This window comes from Branchiostoma belcheri, unplaced genomic scaffold, assembly GCF_001625305.1.
Source record: "Branchiostoma belcheri isolate BF01 breed outbred unplaced genomic scaffold, Haploidv18h27 scaffold5, whole genome shotgun sequence".
NCBI classification, from domain to species: Eukaryota; Metazoa; Chordata; class Leptocardii; order Amphioxiformes; family Branchiostomatidae; genus Branchiostoma; species Branchiostoma belcheri.
The window spans coordinates 6955091-6975063 of record NW_017804131.1 but is presented as its reverse complement, the minus strand read 5'-3'; the positions used below and the strand labels follow the sequence as shown (position 1 = coordinate 6975063).

General features: G+C 39.4%; 1 protein-coding gene across 1 annotated transcript in view; it reads left to right on the top strand.

Annotated features, from left to right (window-relative positions):
- Positions 1-19780, top strand: part of LOC109479723 (neuroendocrine convertase 1-like) — a 21704-nt gene extending 1924 nt beyond the window's left edge. The window contains exons 6-22 of the mRNA XM_019781713.1: positions 468-651; positions 1003-1222; positions 7480-7513; positions 7928-8092; positions 9290-9388; positions 9838-9948; positions 11309-11434; positions 12286-12353; positions 12529-12617; positions 13010-13191; positions 13783-13998; positions 14363-14463; positions 14923-15026; positions 15372-15486; positions 16605-16906; positions 17223-17318; positions 18653-19780. Coding sequence (XP_019637272.1) covers positions 468-651; positions 1003-1222; positions 7480-7513; positions 7928-8092; positions 9290-9388; positions 9838-9948; positions 11309-11434; positions 12286-12353; positions 12529-12617; positions 13010-13191; positions 13783-13998; positions 14363-14463; positions 14923-15026; positions 15372-15486; positions 16605-16906; positions 17223-17318; positions 18653-19734 — 3294 coding nt within the window. The 3' untranslated portion in view covers positions 19735-19780. The remainder of the gene's footprint in view (positions 1-467; positions 652-1002; positions 1223-7479; positions 7514-7927; positions 8093-9289; positions 9389-9837; positions 9949-11308; positions 11435-12285; positions 12354-12528; positions 12618-13009; positions 13192-13782; positions 13999-14362; positions 14464-14922; positions 15027-15371; positions 15487-16604; positions 16907-17222; positions 17319-18652) is intronic.
- Positions 19781-19973: the final 193 nt, after the last annotated feature.

Sequence of the window (19973 nt, the reverse complement as noted above, 5' to 3'; positions counted from 1 at the left end):
TTGGAGCGCGAAACCTTCTCTCCGTGGCAAAAACTCCCTCGGCAGCAAATCGTCCCTCGCGGCGGCATATTACTCGCGTCGCTCAGAGAAAAAATAACGCCGACGCCCAACAAGACTGCGAAGGAGGTTAACACAATCACGGGTTGTGTATGTCTCCATTCAAGAGCCATTGTATTGTTGAATGTGTTTCATAAGCAAATATTCTATTTAATTGTATAGAAGATAGGTGCTAGCAAATGTGCTCGGGGCCATGCACACTACTCTCCAAGCAGAGGTCTGGGTTTTGGATTATTTTGACCGTGTTTTTAGGCTTTTTTATCGAGCTTTCTTTTTTTACACTACAAGTTTTTTCCCGTTGGGTTGGGGGGAAAATTCCAGTGCAGAAAAACGGATAAAAAAGCCTAAAGACACGCCAAGAATTAGCCACAGTACATGCACACAGTTATGACGGCTGCTCCCTTTCCCAGGACCCCGACGTGCCGACCAAAATCGTCCGTAAGACGTCTGAGGAGACGAACCGGCGGGTTCTGCTGGACCCGGTGTACGACAGGACCGGGCTCAGCGAAGAGATGCAGAAGATGTGCCGCGACTACGAAATCCACAGGGTGGAGGAGATCGGGGAGGAACCCGAGATTGAGGAAGGAGAGTCAGGTATGTATAAAATACTTCTGGATAAAAAAAATCCCACCCCAACGCTTGTAGATCATTTCCAAGTATAGATGGAGTCTCTTTACAGCGCTGCTGTGTTTTTCTCGGTCTCAGGGGTAAAAGTTGTAATCTTATGCATTCTTTCAATGTCGCGATCAAAACCTTTGTGAATTTTGACGAACGTCGCTCTTTTGGGCGATAGTAAATACAAGGCATTGATTGCAAAGGGCATTCATATCTGCCATGATAGTCTTGTTGAAAATCCTACCACAAAAATCTGACAGCGCCTAAGTCTTTTCTGAAAGATCGTCGCCTGACTGTTGTCTTACTGTACATGCGGGAATGTTTCTGCAGATGCCAAGACAGGAACCTCCCGAGTTCGTCGCCAGCTTGTCATCAACTGCCCCCCGTTCCAGTGGCGTTGGCGCTGCACCCTCCGCACCAACAGCTGCATCTACTACTACACCTGCGACAGTACCCCCGGTCGCCCTGGACAGCCACCATCCAGCTATGCGTGCACTAACAACCACCTCTACTCCGGTATGGGATGGCAGTGTGAGCCGTTCTGCCCTTAGTGTCAATACACTATGCGGGCCTACCCCTTGAGTTTGTTGTCAGTAATCTGACACAGGGGTTTTGATATCAAAACGTACACGTTTTTTTCCCGAGTAGTTCTCTCACAAAAGTGTGGATGTAACGTTTTGAGGAATACCCGTGTGGTAATACTTATAATGTCCTGTTCTTGCCTGTGCACTTTATTATATTGAAAAATACATTGATGTATTTTTCTTCTACCGTATACGTGCTGTATTGGCTTGTATTCTCTATTCCGTTATTCAGTTCTTGTTCCAAATTGTAACAAGAGCTCGGATTTTATCTGTAAAAGTTCAACATATGAACCGTACACTTTTTAAAACACCTTGTTATGTGATGCCATGTCGATTGTGAAAGCTATCTTCGAAGTTCAATGCAGGTAAACGACTTAGTAGCTTGTCTTTTTCAACCAGTACCTGTTCTTTCAACTTTCATTTGAATAAAAGGGAGTTAAACCCAGAAGTAAGTGTCTTAGCATTTTTGGTAGTTGATCTCGAAGACCGTCTACTATTCGAACAGTCAAAATCAATTTATCTTACTATACCTTAGACATTTGCCTCGTAGAGTTGATTTCCTGTTGTCCTATGGTAGGAAAATGCGCCAAATACGCAACATTTAACATTGACTCCTCGAAAGTAGCGTCCCGTTGAAAGAACACACACTTGCAAGCACTATTCCTCGAACGCAGTCCACATGTTGCCCTCATCGTTCATTATCCTAGACTTGACTCGTGTGACGAACTATCCAGGTATTCAGAGATGACGCAATGTCCCGTCCCCTTTATTCACAATAGAACATCTCAATGACCCCTTTCAGTATAAGTTCAGCCTTCAATGAGAAGTCAATACCACCTGACCCTCGCGTGTCAGTTTAACGTGTTGCCTGTTTGCAGTTGTAACCTAATATCTAGACGCCATGATGTTTTCACCTGTGCGGTGAAAAACAACCGGGGGAGATACATGTATTCAGTACCGCGCGTCGTATGTATACAAGAGAGGGTAGAAACATGGATTTAACACCATAGAAGTCCTAAAACATAAACAGGTAGGTGCAGTACATATCTATATTGGATTCATGAGTTAGGAAGGTGCAGTATCTATGCCGAGAAATTTCGAGGTGTTTGTAACTGACTAGAGGTTTGATGTTGACTTCGACGTGCTCGATTTTAATTCTTTGTTCTCTTATAATTATAAAATTACAAACAGAAACCAAAACTTGTTTTTCTGAAATGATCCTTTGAGGCGACGCCAACGCTACTTCAAATCAACGGATGAAGTGATAAACATGTTTTTCGGTTGGATATTTTTCGGGGAAAAGACTTCCCGGTACGTTGTATAAACAATGGTAATGAACTCAGTCCCTATTGTCCAGGTGCTGCCATGTTTGTGACCCCATGACCATGACCTAACACAGACTTGACATTGGTGTAGAATAACTGTTTGTGCCGCGCTGTAAACATCATCGCGGTGATAAACACCTGCCTCAACTTACTGAAATTCCAGGTATATCACCCCTTCTAAACATTTGTTCAGCCTTCAACTTGAAGTCAACACTTGTGAGGTCGTGTGGCGTAGCGGCAGAGTGCGCGACTCGGAACTGAGAGTCCCGGGTTCGAGTCCTGACATGAGCCTGCTGACATGTCACATGCCACATGGCACTTAACACGGCTTTCCTCACTTAGCTCAGGTGTAAATGAGTATTGTCCTGTCATGTATTTGTCCCCTGTGTTGGTGGCGGCATTAATATAAGTTGAAGAAACTTGAGTGTGTCGTCACCACGTCTGGTCATTACATGTTGGAATAAAAAAAAAAAGAAGTCAACACTATTTGACTCTCGCGTCCCAGCAGAACGTTTTACCTGTGTACGATCGTAACCGGTACCGAATATCCTTACGCCATGATGTTTTCACCTTGTGAGGTGAAGAACAACCAGATGTAACAATCCTGTACCCTGCGTCGCACGTCAACTGGTGAGGATTGAAATAAAGAGTGTAGCACCATATGCCGTGAAGACCTAAAAACACACAGGTAGGCTTTGTACGCATTCAGATGTTAGGGTAGAGACTGGGTTTTGGTAGAATTGGCGATTCTGTCGGTACACTGAGATCCTGATCGGAGTCTCTGTTAACAGAAACTCAGATCGGATTATCTGTTAGTAGATATCCCAATCGGTGACCCTGCTGGTACAATCTGTGCTGCGTTTCATAAATGTATTGTATTAAAAGTAATATAGCTTTCATGCTACTATATTGGCGTCTCTACCTAATACATTGGATTCATGAGTTAGGGGGATACAGTATATATTATGTATATTCCGAGGTGTTTTTAAAACTGACTGCCCGTTTGATGTTGACTTCGACGTGCGTGATTTTAATCATTCGTTTCCATAAAATTTACACAGAAACCAAACTTGTTTTTTGTTAATGAAATGATCCTTTGAGACGACGCCAACACTACTTGAAAACAACGGATGAAGTGATAAACATGTTTTTCAATTGGATATTTTTCGGGGAAAAGACTTCCTGGTACGCTATATCAGTAAGGGTAATGAACTCAGTCCCTATTGTCCAGATGCTGCGATGTTTGTGTACTACGTGACCTGATGACCTATAACGGCAAACTTAATAATTGAAATTGGTGTACAATAACTGTTTGTGTCTTGGTGAAAAACACTCATGGTAAACGTCTGCCTCAACTTACTGGAATTCAAGGTATACGACAGGAAACGCGTCATACTAGTAACATAATAGTAACGTTATCCAGTTATTTTCTTCACTTTGTAAACACAGTGACAGTGAATTATATTTTGGAATGAAAGTGAAAATGCATTGTGTATACTTTCAAGGTCTCAAAACCTGTATTTTTTCAGTTTTGCGATGTTTCTACGCACGACAGCTAGCTTGTAACTTTTGTTGTTTGACACGTACAGTTTTGTATATATTTGTGGAATACAAAGTCGTATCCAGAAACCTGGAAAATCTGGTAGAGGCTAATATTCCACCACTCCAAAACCCTAACTACATGTAGGTGGGGTGCATGAAGGATCCATGATTTTTTTTACCTCCATGCTTGATGCTAGTACCGGTATACAAGGTTCATTTCGGAACTTTTTCTTCCGAAAATAAACTACCAGGTATAGCACAGAAAATATATCTCTATTCAAGTAACTATTGCAGTATGCTCAGAATAATCTTCAAGCAGATATTTTGGTGGCTGCAGGATAGTATCATTCAGGGTGGCACCCAATAAAAACGCCTTAAAGGCATCCAATGCGATTTTAGAGCAGGAACAATGGAAACATTCTAAACAAGTAAAATCTGAGATTTTATACCTCCGGGCTTTTTATTGTATATTTTTATATAGGGCTTTAGACAAAGAATTTATCGAGACCGGACACCCCTCTGTGTGAGGGGTCATATACGTGGACCAGACCGAGAATATATAATATACGCCAAAGGTCAACGGTCGCGACCACTTTCGCGCTCAAAGGGGTGTTTTGGGGCCACCAAAAGGCACGATTTTCACGCCCGAAAACACATATACAATAAAAACAAAAGAACGTGCATCATCTGCAGCCCGAATATCAAAACACATACCGAGTCTCAAAAGAATCCGTCCACCCAAACGCGAGAAACAGCTGCGAACATGAAAATCTAAATCTATCACAAAACCCTTCCGCGGAAGGATGTCTCCTCCCCCGGAGGTAATAAGGCAATCTTTGTGATATTGACACATACTGCCCCACATTAGCACATTTCAATCAGTATTTAATAGTTTGGAGATTTAAAACTGCAGAAACAAGCCCCAAGATGAGTCCTTTATTTTATGGGTGGTACCCTAAAATCAACCCAGAGACCTTCCATGACCATTTTCCGTCAGAATTTGGGGTATTTTTGCTCCAAGGGGGTGAATATACATTGGGAGAGTGTGGTTTCAACTCAGTATGTAGATAAATGAGTAGATTATTGACTTTGAAAAATCGTGTTTCCAAGCCCTAAAAACTGCATTGGATGTCTTTAAAACACGTCAAAAATAATCCGAAGCCTACAGCTATGCTTGGACAGTATCCAGACACTTGCATTAGCGATCAATAGTTTCACTGTTGTGCCCGTATGAAGTGGACCTGTGTATTTTTTAGATCCGTTTCCTTGTGCGTCACTAAGTACCGGCCGTGAAATCACAGACAGGTACGGCTGTCGTGCAAGCCTGCACATGTGACTCGGTTTAACAAAATTCCAGGAATACGACAGGGAATATATACGGACTCTATTCAACTATTGCAGTATACAGAGGCTAATCTTTAAGCAGACAGATCACCCAGTACAGACCGTGAAATCCCAGACAGGTACGGCTGTCGTGCAAGCCTGCACATGTCACTCGGCTTAACAAAATTCCAGGAATACGACAGGAAATATATAAATACGGACTCTAGTCAGTATACCGAGACTACTCTTCAACAGATCACCCAGTATCGGCCGTGACAGGTACGGTTTTTGTTTGTTTCGCATAACCGGTAAACCGCTTAGTTTAGGCGTAACACACCAATTTTGTACATGTACAAGCTGCGTAAGACCAGACTGTAAGGTTTGAACCACTCACACCGGGAAGGTCCCCTACTCTTTTCGATAAGTGCGGTGGGTTCTTTAACGTGCGTGGGGTGTGACTGTCCTCAAATACGGGACCTCCTATCCGAAGCTAGGTACTCATTTCTACATGAGTATAAAGTTAGAAAAGTCGTGTAAAGTGCCTTTCACAACTGGGCACAAGATCGGTGACGGATTGTCGAACAATTTAAGGCTACACATGTGGCTCTAGCCAGCAGTCGTCTTGCCAGGTTAGATAGCAACAAGCAATTCTACGACGAGTTTAGCAAAGTAAAGAGGAATAGGCTAAGGTAAGTCTCTATATTTAGGGAGATGATGATCTAATACTGAAACGTCTAGATCTACGACACAGTTTTCCTTTTGAAATGTCCATATTTTGTATCGCTGCTCGTTAACTGTTAGCAGGGTTACAATTTACGTGCTTATAATAATTATATATTAAAGTTACTTAAGCCACTATGACACAATTCGCTTTGAAATGTCTATTCTAGCACTGCTTGTATAAGCAAGGCTACCAGTTTACGTGCAGGACAGTTTATGGTCATTTATCGAGGTGTACCATGCAAAAATCAAGAGTCATGAGCAATAGAGAATAACATAATTACGATGAATTTTATTTATTCAATGCATGGAAATATTTTGCAGCCAGCGACACAACAGCCTTTTGGGAATATCTTCCGAAAAGACGAGTCAGTTTTAGTCTTGAAAACAAGTTTTGGAGCAAGTAATTTAGGTTTGGAGTTTGCTTCAAGGAGTTTTATGAGACTTTTTAGTTGATTTATAAACTCTGAGTACCATGCGAGGGATCTGGGAACGAGAACGGTAATCACGTGATGAACGAGAGTTACCTAAGTGCGTACCCGGAAGTTCATTTTCAGGAAAATATTATACGAGACAACTTAAATTATGCCTACTGTTGTCATGTTTGAACAAGACAGATGGATGATTTTGGACATCGCCAGTCAGGGTGTAGACGTTCGTTGGTGTCTTGGTTGCTTTCTAATGCCTTCTATACCTTATTAAAGGAGAAACGATTAAGGTAAGTAAGGACAGATTTTGACTCAAATGAGCAGGGCACCGTGTACTCTTGTGGCGCTGGGCGGGCGAGGGTGAAACTGGTGACCGAGCAAATTTCTGTTGCGGGCGGTAGTCATGACAGGGTACCCTCTACTTTGTTTGGCTGATAAACCAAACATTTCTTAATCTTAGACAATGTGGCTACCACGTTCGACTATTTCAGGAAGGCCTAAACCAATTGGCAATACCGAATACGCGTAACATGGTAGCCTCGGAAGGATACAATAAGACCGTTGTATTGAAACTGTGTTTATTTTTTTGGCTTAGTAAAAATACTTCGCTACCTAGGATGGTCTGTCTGCGTTTCTTCCACGTCTCCACTTGTACGATTCAGGCTTGGATTACTACTTTGACGAAGAATCAGTACAGTTTATGAGAACCATATACCTCAGGTGTTAATCGTTGTCCGAGATTTGACTCAACATTTGAGTTGTTTTACGTTCCTGAAAACCTGAAAACGGAGGCATTGTTTTTTTGTCTATTTTGTTTTCAGATATTTTGTGGGCAGTACTTGAGAAGTTAATTGTAAGGTTGTAATGTTGATTTCTTTGCCCCAGTAGCAAAGTCATAGTAAACCTTACACAGAGCCAAGTGACTTTGTGAGTTGATGGCATTCAGTACCAGGGACAGGGAATGTTGTTCAAGCGTGTATGCATGTTCTTATATCTCTTATCTCATGAAGTTGGACACATACAATTGTATTATGTTCTATGTATTATATGTCCTTTGTTCTACGTTATAAGATGTTAACGTTATAAAATTTGTTTCTCTTATGTTATTTAAGTTACCTTGTTTTTGTATTCAATTTGTAACCTGCGTTATTTGATACCTTTGTTAATCTTGAGTTCATTTTGTTAATGAATTTTGTTTGGGGTTTTCCCCCAGGAACCTTTGAAAATTGCCATCAGGCGACATGTGTTCTCCTGGTTAAATAAATAAACAAACAAACAAAAAAACAAACAAACAAAATATCATCTGAAACCCATTCTTTTATTCTCTTTCCAGCACAGCAACATGTATGTGAAGCTTGTTGCACTCCTGTTACTGCTGATACACATGGTGTTCAGCAACAAGCCAGCCCTGGAGAAGACCTGGGCAGTACAGCTGGAGGGTGGGAGGGAGGAGGCTCAGCGCATAGCACAGCGGACAGGGGTGACTCTGGTCAAACAGGTGTGTTTCCTATGTAGTTATTAAGTAATAATAACGTAGTTGGTATATTGAAATTTGCATACTTGCCGAAAATAGAAGTGTTCAAACATATTATGACATCCAAGCGCTATGATATAATTGAAAAACTATGTAAATTTGTTCATACATGTTTCAAAAAGAGAGAGGAGATCCTGTAGTTAGATCCTGTAGATAGAGAAATAGCACACAAATGTAACAATTGCTTCTTCTATTCTTATTACCAAGTTATTTAACTTAAGTGCATTTGGCCCGTGTAGGGCGTGAACATGCAATAAAGTTCATTGTCATTGTCATTGTCATTATATGTAGTGTTGTATATATAGTAGTTATTAAGTAAATATTGTGTAGTTGTTATATCGTAGTAAGTGTTGTATATGTTGTAGTTATTAAGTCTCTCTTGGCTTGGCTTCGTGACCGAAGATTAAGTAATGATAGTGGAATTGTTGTGTTGTATTTATTATGATGTTATTTTAATGTACAGGACTCCAGGACGAGAAGTGAAGAACTGTTAGTTTTTCGTAATAAACATAAACATAAGACCAATTGTGTTAAATGTTACCAGTTTGAGCAATGAATGTGTACATATTAGGCATAGCATTAATTGACATTGTCCATGATTTTTGCTTGAAGATACATGTAGTGCAGGAATATGATCATTATGATAATGTTAAGCCTTTGAAGAATGAATTTATACATCCAATGTTTTAGGATTCTGTTAGGCTAATGCATGTTTTCAAGTGCTTCAGGTCTTAAATGTAATACCAATAGAAAGTGATGCCTAGATACATCTAATAGCTGTTAGATTATTGATGAAATTCACTAGAGTGCCAATTGTAACTTTTGTTTACTTTTATTCATATTTTATGATACATAATAAGCTGGCCCCCTTGGAAAACAGCCATTGTAGGCTGAATGGGGTTCCGTCTTAAGATCAATAAATTAACAAATGAATAAATATATTTATATGGCAAAGCGATTGATAAATGAGTCAATTTCCTAAAATGATGTTTTTGCAGCTTTAATATGTAATATTTTCATCAGATCATTGTTATTCATGTACTTCATTTGATTTAAATCCAAATTAGTTGCATTTTTAACTGCTAATGATTGAGAAAAATTTACTGAGCAGCCTGAATGAATCTCAATATGAATCTCAATATGAAATGTCTTTTCTTGCAGATACTTGGAGACTACTATCTCTTCAAGGAAAACAACAATGTAAGACGAGCTCGTCTTATGGATAAGGAAAGTGAAAGGCGTCTAAAGGATGAACATTCTGTAAGGTTTCAAACATTTTTTTTGGTTAAAGACCTTCTATAGCATCCCACTACATTCTGAAATTCAAATAAATGTTTGATTATGAATTGAAGCAAAAATTCAATTCTGCTACATGTGATGTTATCAAAATGACACATATATTATGATACCTGTTTGTATTGAGTAAAGAAACTCATTGCATACTGTTAAACAGTTGCACTTTTGATCAATTGCTTACGTCACATATCAGTAAAGTCTCATGTGAATAAGTTATGTGTCTGTAACCATAACTCACGTGAGATTTTGAAGTGGTTGATCATTTATTATCCTGATGAAGGTGACAGTGGTCGCTGAAAATTTTATCTCTGTGTAACTTTATTTTTGAATAAAGTTCAAAGTTTTACTATGATTACTACCAACACAGATAAACTTTCATGATTGATTGCATACTGCTTATTTGAATGATGCAGGTAAAAATGGTGAAGGAACAGCTTCCTCACACCAGGGAACTTTATGTGCATGAAGAAGGGCATCAAGGTGTGGTCTTTAATGACCAGATGTGGGGCTCTCAGACATACTTGGTAAGTTCTTATTTCCCTTCTTCTAAGTTCTTCTTTTTCTTCTTTCTGTTAGGCGACTGCCTTCATCTAGTTGAAGATTCTGTCGCCATGTGTATTGTGAGTTGCTGGGCAGGGGGGGGGGGTGATATCGCAGAGGGAGGTACAGCTGGGACTTGAAGCCCTCCAAGGTGGAACAGAGGGCTATGTTGGATGTCCAAGTTGATTGACAGGTGTCAAAATTTGTACCTGAGACAGATCGACAGAGGAAAAGAGAGAGGAGTAGAGAGGGAGTAAGATGTCTACAGACAGTCCACCATTCATTGACAATTACATTGTGTACAAGGAATGTCCTAGAAACGTTGGTGAAAAAAATGAGAAAGAGTGTAATCCTGGAAATGTCATCGAAAAATGAAAAATAGAGTCTTTTTTTATATATCCTAGATGCAATAATTGTGCAACAGCAATGAAACAGTTGCTATCTCTCACATAAAATGTTAACTAAAAGACTTAGTATTGGTGGCTTTTGATGTAACATCCGTGTCCATAATATCACCAGGGTCCATCATATCGCCACCTTGAGAAATAGTGTGCTTTAAGATATTTTTACTGCAACATACTTTTGGTATGCACTCCTGCACACCTCAAATGTACATAGTTACCTGGGGTATGTTGCAGTAAAAATATCTTTAAGCACACTTTTTCTCAAGGTGGCGATATTATGGACTATGGTGATATTATGGACACAGATTATAATGATATTTTATCTGGTGTGCTTGTTATGTTTCAAACTCAACCTATATCATCTTTACATTCTACACATTCTTGTGCCTGTAGATCACAGTTCTTCAACTTTGCACTGCCCCTACATTTATTTTCCAGTGCCTTTCTTCTATCTCTGGCTCTATATATGCAGCAGTGGCTGAGTTTGTGTGTCAGGCACACTTGTACAGGTATAGCTCACCTTGCATAATTATCTGCATTGCATTTCACTTTGTGATACAATCCTGCTTTTCTATATGCCATTAAGTAACTATGGTTCAGTACATTATGACTACCTATAATTCAGACTTCTTATATCTTACTGCTTCCTAACAAATTATGCAAATTTATGTACAACTAATTGTACTTGAGGACATTATAGTCTATGTAAAGCCTCTTTATATATTAACTACTTAATTCACATTTTAAATTTTGTAGTTTTTATCTCTTTACATATTGTATAATTGTAAATGTTGGCTCAATTCATGTTTTAAATTTCATAGAACATGTCATACCAATGTCAAGAAAGCTGAATCTTAATCTTACAATACAACTCTGGACATATTCTGCCAGTTACTGTTCCAGAAGTTATTTTTATTCTTTATAAAACCCCCTATTTTAGCACACTGGAGATGTACATATGAACATCCTACCAGCCTGGGAGAGAACACGGAAGGGAGAAGGGCTGGTGGTGGGGGTGATCGACGATGGAATCTTTACCAACCAACCTGACCTGCGAGACAATCTGGTGAGATTCTTTAATTCTTTAAGTAAGCAAAGAAAGTCTTCATTGGGATTCATAAAACAGTTTTTCAAGGGGTAAAATCAGAATAGATTTTGTTTAGAATTCAAATCTTTAGTGCAAATGTATATAACTTCTCTAAACAATCAGAAGGTCTTACTACAGTAACTGTCTGACTTACTACAGTAACTACAATAACTTAACTTTTGACTGTCAGAGTATATAAGACCTACATGTGCAACATACATGACATGAAATGTATCTGTAGGCAACTGGTGGGTGTAGAATTAACTAGCAAATAGATGTTTTCTAATGAGAACATTTGATTGCTTCCCTGCCATAAATGCTATGAATGTATTGACTAGACTGATTAAATCAGTGTTGCAAAAGCACCACCTTACTGTGGAGAGGTGAACTGCATGTTGTACTATGTAGGATTAATAAGAGGGCCTGGTACTTTTTCGTAAGGCGTAATCAGGCCGTTTTAGACTTCGTAATTCGTAGGCAGCCTCCGCAAAAATCAACGTAATTCGTAATTAGACATTAGCCGCAAATCGTAAAGTCGTAATCAGCTCTGAGACTTTAACGTAATTCGTAATAGGCGGCGAAATGTTTGCGTAATTCGTAATCACTACCCCCCCTTGCAGGCCCTCTAATAATGTTGTTAACTCATCCATCTTTGTGAATCTTCAAGTGTTTTTCTGTATGTATCAATTAGTGTCAAGCATGACTTTTGGATATTATATTAACATTTTCAATTCCCTTTCAATAATTTTCCTGGCTCTGAGGTTACTTTACTTGTAAGAATGTGAAGAAAAAGACTGCGACTTCTAACCTGTTTTTCATTCATGCTTCAGGCTGCTGGTTTGTCGTACAATGTCCTAGAAGAGACAACAGACCCAACACCAAGCTTTCCACAGGCAAGGTGAAAGCTAGGACAGATTTTTGACTATATTTTCTTACACACTTGATTTTAATACACTGTAATTTGAGTATAATTTTATTATGTAGAAAGTTTTGTCTTCAACTGTTACTTATAAGATCAGCATACCATGGCAGTCAAAATAAAGACATGTTACTTTGTTCTTGTCTTGTTTTAGCCATGGTACCAACTGTGCAGGAATCATTGCTGCAGTTCACAACAACAGCTTCTGTGGTGTGGGAGTGGCTTACAAGGCCAAGGTTTCAGGTACATTTTGAGAGTCAAGTTTCAAAACGATACAAGAATTAACTCAGTAACTTAGAAATACAAAAATTCAGCTCAAACTAAACATAACAGTAAAGTCATGTTAAAAATAAGATAGTGGTTTGGTTGGTTTTTCTTTGATGCTCATGATCTTGATCATTCAGGCATACTCATTTTCACCTTAGGGAACTGAGAAAGTCATGAAAAGTGCCTTTCCCAAGGGCACAAGATTGCTGAGTTAGCAGGATTTGAACCCAGGACCTCTTGGTTCTGAGACAAATGCTCTGCCGTTAGACCACACAACCCCACTCATAGCATAATATGATTGTATTGCAATCTTATTATACCAACTGCAATGTTCTGACGGTTATATGACTATAAATGTCTTGCCCCAGGTATCAAAATGTTTGCTGGTGCCCAGGCAGAGTTGTCTGATGCACAGGAGGCATCAGCCCTCAGCCATCAGTACCAGAGCATCAGTGTTTACTCCTGTAGCTGGGGTCCATCAGACTGGAACAACGCACTGGAAGGGCCTGATACCGTCGCTAAAGAGGCACTAGTCATGGCTGCACGAGAGGTATGGAAATGGAAATAATGGAAATCATGAAAGTTCATCTGTGTTGGTAGTTACATGTTTGAAGTTAAAACTTCTTGGTCCAACACAAAAAAGTCCTCTCACCTAGGTGAGAGCACTTTTTGGACCAAAAGTTGGACCAAAAGTTTTAACTTTTAACAGGTACAGAAATTTTCAAATAATGCATACAAAAATCTTTAGATACAAGATGTCTCTAGGACAAGAATTTTGTTAGCACTGGCAAGTTACAATGTTGATGTTGAATTGTCAACCATTACAATTATAACATTACAGAAAAATTGCTTCTGCATAATTTTCACTTGACAAGGAAAGCTATGTTTTCAATCCTGCAAAAATCTTTTAGACATTAAATGTTACTGCAGACCACACTATATCTTCATTCCTTTTTTTCCCTCTCAGTTTGTAAAACATAGATTTAAAGTAAGTTGAACCAAAAGTAATGATATCTTTGGCAATCTAAATAAACTTTGCTATAAATTACTTGCATGATTGTTATACATTTGTACACTGTTCACTGGTATAGAGGTATAATACATGTACATATTGATTTTTTAAAATTATACTGTTCTCCAGGGCAGAGATGGTAAAGGTTCAGTATTTGTATTCTCTACTGGTAACGGTGGATCGTTGAACGACAGCTGTGCGTACAACGGATATGTCAACACCAACAACACCATAGGCATCGGAGGGCTGCTTCAGGATGGCTCCATCCCCAGTTTTGCTGAAGCCTGCACCAGCGTTTTTGCTGTGACGTTAAGTAGAGACTACACAGGGGACACTGCTAATATGGTGAGATCTCTCATTGTACAAAATATGATTGTTTAAAGTGCAATTTGTTGGAAAGTATCAAAATCATGAGCTTGGGTACAGGTTTTTGAGTTTGCAGGTCATAGAGTGCAATTGAGGAGTGAAGAAGTGATCATGAATTGCTTTAAAAATGCTGCAAAAAATTCAAAAGAAGGCTTATGCCAACATTTTGCATGAGGTACACCTTTTGAATGAGGTACACCTTTCAACAATTTGCATGATGTACACCTTTTGAATGAGGTACACCTTTCAACATTTTGCATGAGGCACACCTTCCAACATTTTGCATGAGGTACACCTTTCAATCTTGCATCACAGATTGTGATTGTGTGTGTTTTTACCTCAGGTTGTCCCCCACAGAGCAACAGGCTGTGGCATGACCTTCTCTGGAACATCCCCTGCTGCAGCCATGGCAGCTGGGGTCTTCACACTTGTGCTGAGTGCAAAGTAAGATCGTGTCATTCCTAACACTTGGGATACTGAGTTATCTATATGCCTTTTTAAAAGTTCATAATTTCAGCCATGCCGTAAAATACCATCTCATTCCTGCAGCAAAAGATTGCTTTTAAATTAATATTTCTTTATTCCATTCGCAAATGGAATAAGTTGCCCACCTAGGCCATACAGGCACAGTCAGTAGAGGCCTTTCGGGCTTCCTTGCCGTAAGGTCCCCGCACCTCCCCTCCCCTCAGTGACACCCCTTGCGGGGTGGTTGGAGGGTATCGAAGATGAAGATGAAGACTCACAACACAGTAGACCTATCTGGTAGCCCCAACCATCTCGTTACACCATGTTAAAAAATGTACATCAAAACAGAAGACAAATTATTTATTAGACAAACAAAATCCCTTACAACATTTCCTCCAGTACTAGTGGCTATACTAAATAAGACATTGACTGTTTCAGTGACCAACTCTCAGTACGGGATGTCCAACATCTGGTCACTCGCACCTCCACAAACACCGGGGTCTGTGGTCAGACTTGGAAGGAAAACTCTGCTGGATTCAGAGGTTAGTCTAATCCCCTCAATCTGTTTCTTCAGATACCAGTCAAATCCCTGAAACCTGTACCAGTTGAAGGTCTAAATCTGCAATGAACAGCACAAGACACTAACTTAAAGATATTTTGATAATTTGAGTTAAAATGTGGACAGAAAGACTGCCCCTATGGTACTATCTCACGGTACTGAGACAGTCAGTGAGTGAAGTTAGAATCTACAATATTGTAGAACATGGAATCCAATATGTTTCTATGTATATACAACATGTATTAGAATAAGCCACAGCACCATACATGTATTCAGTACTCTATACAATGTCATGTTTTTAAATAACTCTGTTTTCCCAACTAACCAGTGAGTGACTACTGTGGATTTGGTCTGCTTGATGCTGGGAAATTAACAGCAATGGCTGCCAACTGGAGCTGTGTACCGGAACAAGTCAGCTGCACTCAACAGGGGGAGGGTGCAAGGTAGAATATCAACTTCTTATCATTGAGGACAGATATATACATCAGTCTGAAAAAACTTATGCATGTAGCCAATGTTTGTCCCTTAGACACACAGAATTCATATTAAGTACACACAACCAGATCTGAGCGTAATACATGTACATGCACTCATATACACACACATCCTTACCTGTCCTTGGTGCTGAACTCAAGCCAGGCAAATAGGCTTTGTGCTGTTTCTGATGCTAGATACCATCCTTATACAGACTGCTAGGCCCATTTTTGTGCCAGGCATACAATGTTGTCCTTGGAATTGATCGTAATACTCACAGACATGTTCATACAGCCATTCCTATCCTTGGTGCTGAATGCCATTGACTTGCAGGCAAGGGGACTTTGTGCTATGTTCTATGATTAGTATGTGAATTTGTCTTTCAAAATGAACACTAATGCATGCACACCAAGAAATATATGCCTGCACATCCATACCTGTCCTTGGTGCTGAATGCCATCTACTAACAGGCAAAGAGACTGTGTGCTAATACTGTGTGGTGTGTACCTGAAACTGAACACTAATTCACACATACACAGACATGCACACACATTTAGCTGGGTCTGTCCCTGGTGCCGAATGCCATCCACACACAGACAATGACACTTTTGAGCTGTTAAGTGTGACCTGTGTATAAACTTGTACCTGGAACTGAACACTAATGCACACATACACAGACATGGTACACATTTAGCTAGGTCTGTCCTTGGTGCTGAATGCCATCCACTCAAAGGAAGAGAGATTAATATTTGCTCTAATGCTGTGAACTTAAAACTTCCTGAAACTGAACACTAACATGCATAAGCATGCTTACACACAGCTTGACCTGTTCTTGGTGCTGAATGCCATTTGCTCTTATTTTGGTGCTGTTATACATGTACTTTCTGCTCTAATCCAAATTCTTGTGGAAATGAACATGACAGCACAGAGATCTGTTGACTGTGATGACTTAATTCTGTTAACAGCAGACTAACAGACATTAATACACTAATTATTGTCTTTTTTCCATCCTGATAATCCTACATAGATGATATGTCATGCCAATACTTACATCATTTTTTGTGTTTGTTTCTCTTCTTCACTACAGCATAAACATTCCTCAGAGTGGTGAAGTCCTTACAAGCATCACCGTCCAGCAAGACAGCTGTGGGGTCAACTACTTGGAGCACGTCTTACTGACCGTCAGGGCCACCTTCCCCCACCGTGGTCACCTGCAGTTCAGACTGACCTCTCCAGGGGGCACCGTTTCCGACATCGTTCCCGGGAGAGCCACGGACATGGAGGCACACTTGGAGTGGACGTTCATGACAGTCCACCACTGGGGGGAGAGAGCAGAGGGCAGCTGGCAACTCTCCATACGAAACACACATCCTCACCTTAGTAATACAGGTAGGTACACAAAAACAAGCATGTACATTCAGTTGGACCTGTCCTTGGTGCTGAATGCCATCCACTCATAGGCAAGGGTACTTTGAGCTGTTTACTGTGACTTGTGTGTAAACTTGTAGCTAGAACTGAATACTAATGCACAAATACACAGACATGGATATACATTTAGATGGACCAGTCCTTGGTGCTGAATGCCATCCACTCACAAGCAAAAAGATCTTGAGTTGTTTACAGTAACTTGTATGTAAACTTGTACCTCAAATTTTTGAACTTTGAAAATACAAATGATCAATAATTATTTAAATTTATTTTTCAGGAATTCTAGAGGGCTGGTCCCTTGTCTTCCTAGGAACTGCCACAGACCCTGTCAACTCCAGCACTGGTACAGACAGCACACCAGGCACAGATACAAGTGAGAGAAACACTAATAACTGTCATGTATCAGACAATTCAGAAGGACAAACAGGGATACACTTTGGTGTCTGGATCGGTATAGGTGTTGGCAGTTTTGTCATCGTTATTTCAGGTATTGTTGTAGGTGTAGGTGTTAAGAAAAGGCTCTTCTGTCCAGCTAGAAGTGAGTCAGTTGCATCAGCTCCATATGTTTCAGATCCAAACAATGTAGGCATTGCCTAATGGATACTTGCTTAACATCTGTGTCCATAATATCACCATAGTCCATAATATCGCCACCTTGAGAAAAAGTGTGCTTAAAGATATTTTTACTTCAACATACCCTAGGTATGTACATTTGAGGTGTGCAGGAGTGCATACCAAAAGTTTGTTGCAGTAAAAATATCTTAAAGCACACTATTTCTCAAGGTGGCAATATTATGGACCCTGGTAATATTATGGACACGGATGTTAGTGCAAGTGCAATAAACTCTCATACTCTTTAGGATTTTCTGTGTCTACATTAGCTGAGGATACAGTTTCATATTTTAAACTTAACTGTAATATAATTCAATTAACTCTGTCAGTATATGATAACTATCTGTTTTTAAGGGTCCATGAGATCAGTTGTTGCTTCAGATTTCTTCACTTATTGTTGCATGTTTCATATATCAGTGTTGCATGTCAAAACTGTATATTTATACAAAATGTGTATTTATATGTACACATGTACATTAATAGTACAAAGGAAAGTTTTCCTAGATGTAAATAGAGCTTCTATTAGTGTTAGGATTTGATCATAATCAAGATTTACCAATATGTACATGTACTAATTGAAAGTTAAGATAACAATTTCGTTTTCAAATTTTATTGGTAAGGAACAACAGAAATATATTAAATGGTTCAAGATGTTTATAGTATTTATGAAAATATGACACATATATGTCATGTCTTCAGTGTGTGCGATACTAGAATGTAATATTGTAGGCATATTTTTGCAAAAAAAAAACACCCCGTTGGAATAGCTGGTGTAGTTTGTAGTAAACAAAAAGTAATGGCATTGGCTGCTATGTCTTAAGAAATGAATAAATGTTTATTTCAAGACAAGTCTGTCATATGCTTCTTTTGTTTAGTTTTTTTTTATGATGCAAGGAAGAAATTTCTGCTTTTGATAATGAATAATGAGCAAAAAGATGGCAAGAATGTGCCTACATGAACGAAGGTAATCTGTTTAATTTGTTTTATCAACATCATCAAAGTTTTGATGGTTTTCTTTACGCCAATTTCTTCCATTATTTATCCTGCAATTTTTATACTGCTTATGATTGTAATTCTTTGTGTTTTAATTTTCAGCTCCAACGAGTGTCAAGACTTCTTCACCCTCATCAGAAGTTTTCACAAGAAAGTCGACTTCTTCAAGATTGGGAGCACAGACCACTGATGGACAAACAACACAACCAACTACCACAAAGTTACGCACAACACAACCAACTACCACAAAGTCACACACAACACAACCAACCACTGCAAAGTTACGCACAACACAACCAACTACCACAAAGTTACGCACAACACAACCAAGCACCACAAAGTCACACACAACACAACCAACCACTGCAAAGTTACGCACAACACAACCAACTACCACAAAGTCACACACAACACAACCAACCACTGCAAAGTTACGCACAACACAACCAACTACCACAAAGTTACGCACAACACAACCAAGCACCACAAAATTGCAAACAACACAACCAACTACCACAAAATCTCCCACAACACAACCAAGTACCACAAAATCTCAAACAACACAACCAAGTACCACAAAATCTCCCACAACACAACCAAGTACCACAAAATCACACACAATACAACCAACCACTACAACATTGCACACAACACAACCAAGTACCTCAAAAGTACTCACAACACAACCAAGTACCACAAAATTGTACACAACACAACCAAGTACCACAAAATTGTACACAACACAACCAAGCACCACAAAATTGCACACAAGTACCACAAAATTGCACACAACACAACCTACCAATGTAAAAACACAAACAGTTACAGAAATCATCCACAAGCCTGCTCAGAGAGAAAATCTAAATACTCTACTCCCTGGCATAAATATCCCTGCATCTGCAGTTATCATAAGTGTTATTTGTATTATCATAATTGTTGCAATGGTATTTGCAATCTGGCATTGTCGCCGATGCAAGCATAACTCACTTCATGTAAAAAACGGAAACCCTCCAGTTTTACAAGCCCCAATGTCTAAGGTGTCTTCACACTCTTCTAGACACAGATCACCTCAGGTATCCAACTTGTACTCTTCTGAACAAAAACCACCGAAAGAACCCAACTGGCAGTTGCACTCTCATAGATACAAAGTAGGAAATGAGGAGGTCCAAATCACTTTTATTTAGCACTGGACAGTACTGCTAAGGCCACACCAATTCAATTCAAATTTTTGCAATGTAACAATGCAATTTTGTTTCATTAAAAGTTCAAAATCTATTGTTTTAATTATAAACTAGCCTGGTATGTTTACTTCATGGCTCATATAGCAACATTTCTTGCTATCATGGGGTGCCTTGGCCAGTTTTTTTATTTATTTTGCCCTGTCGCTTCATATTGTTTCTGAAAAAATCCGAGAAACAACAAA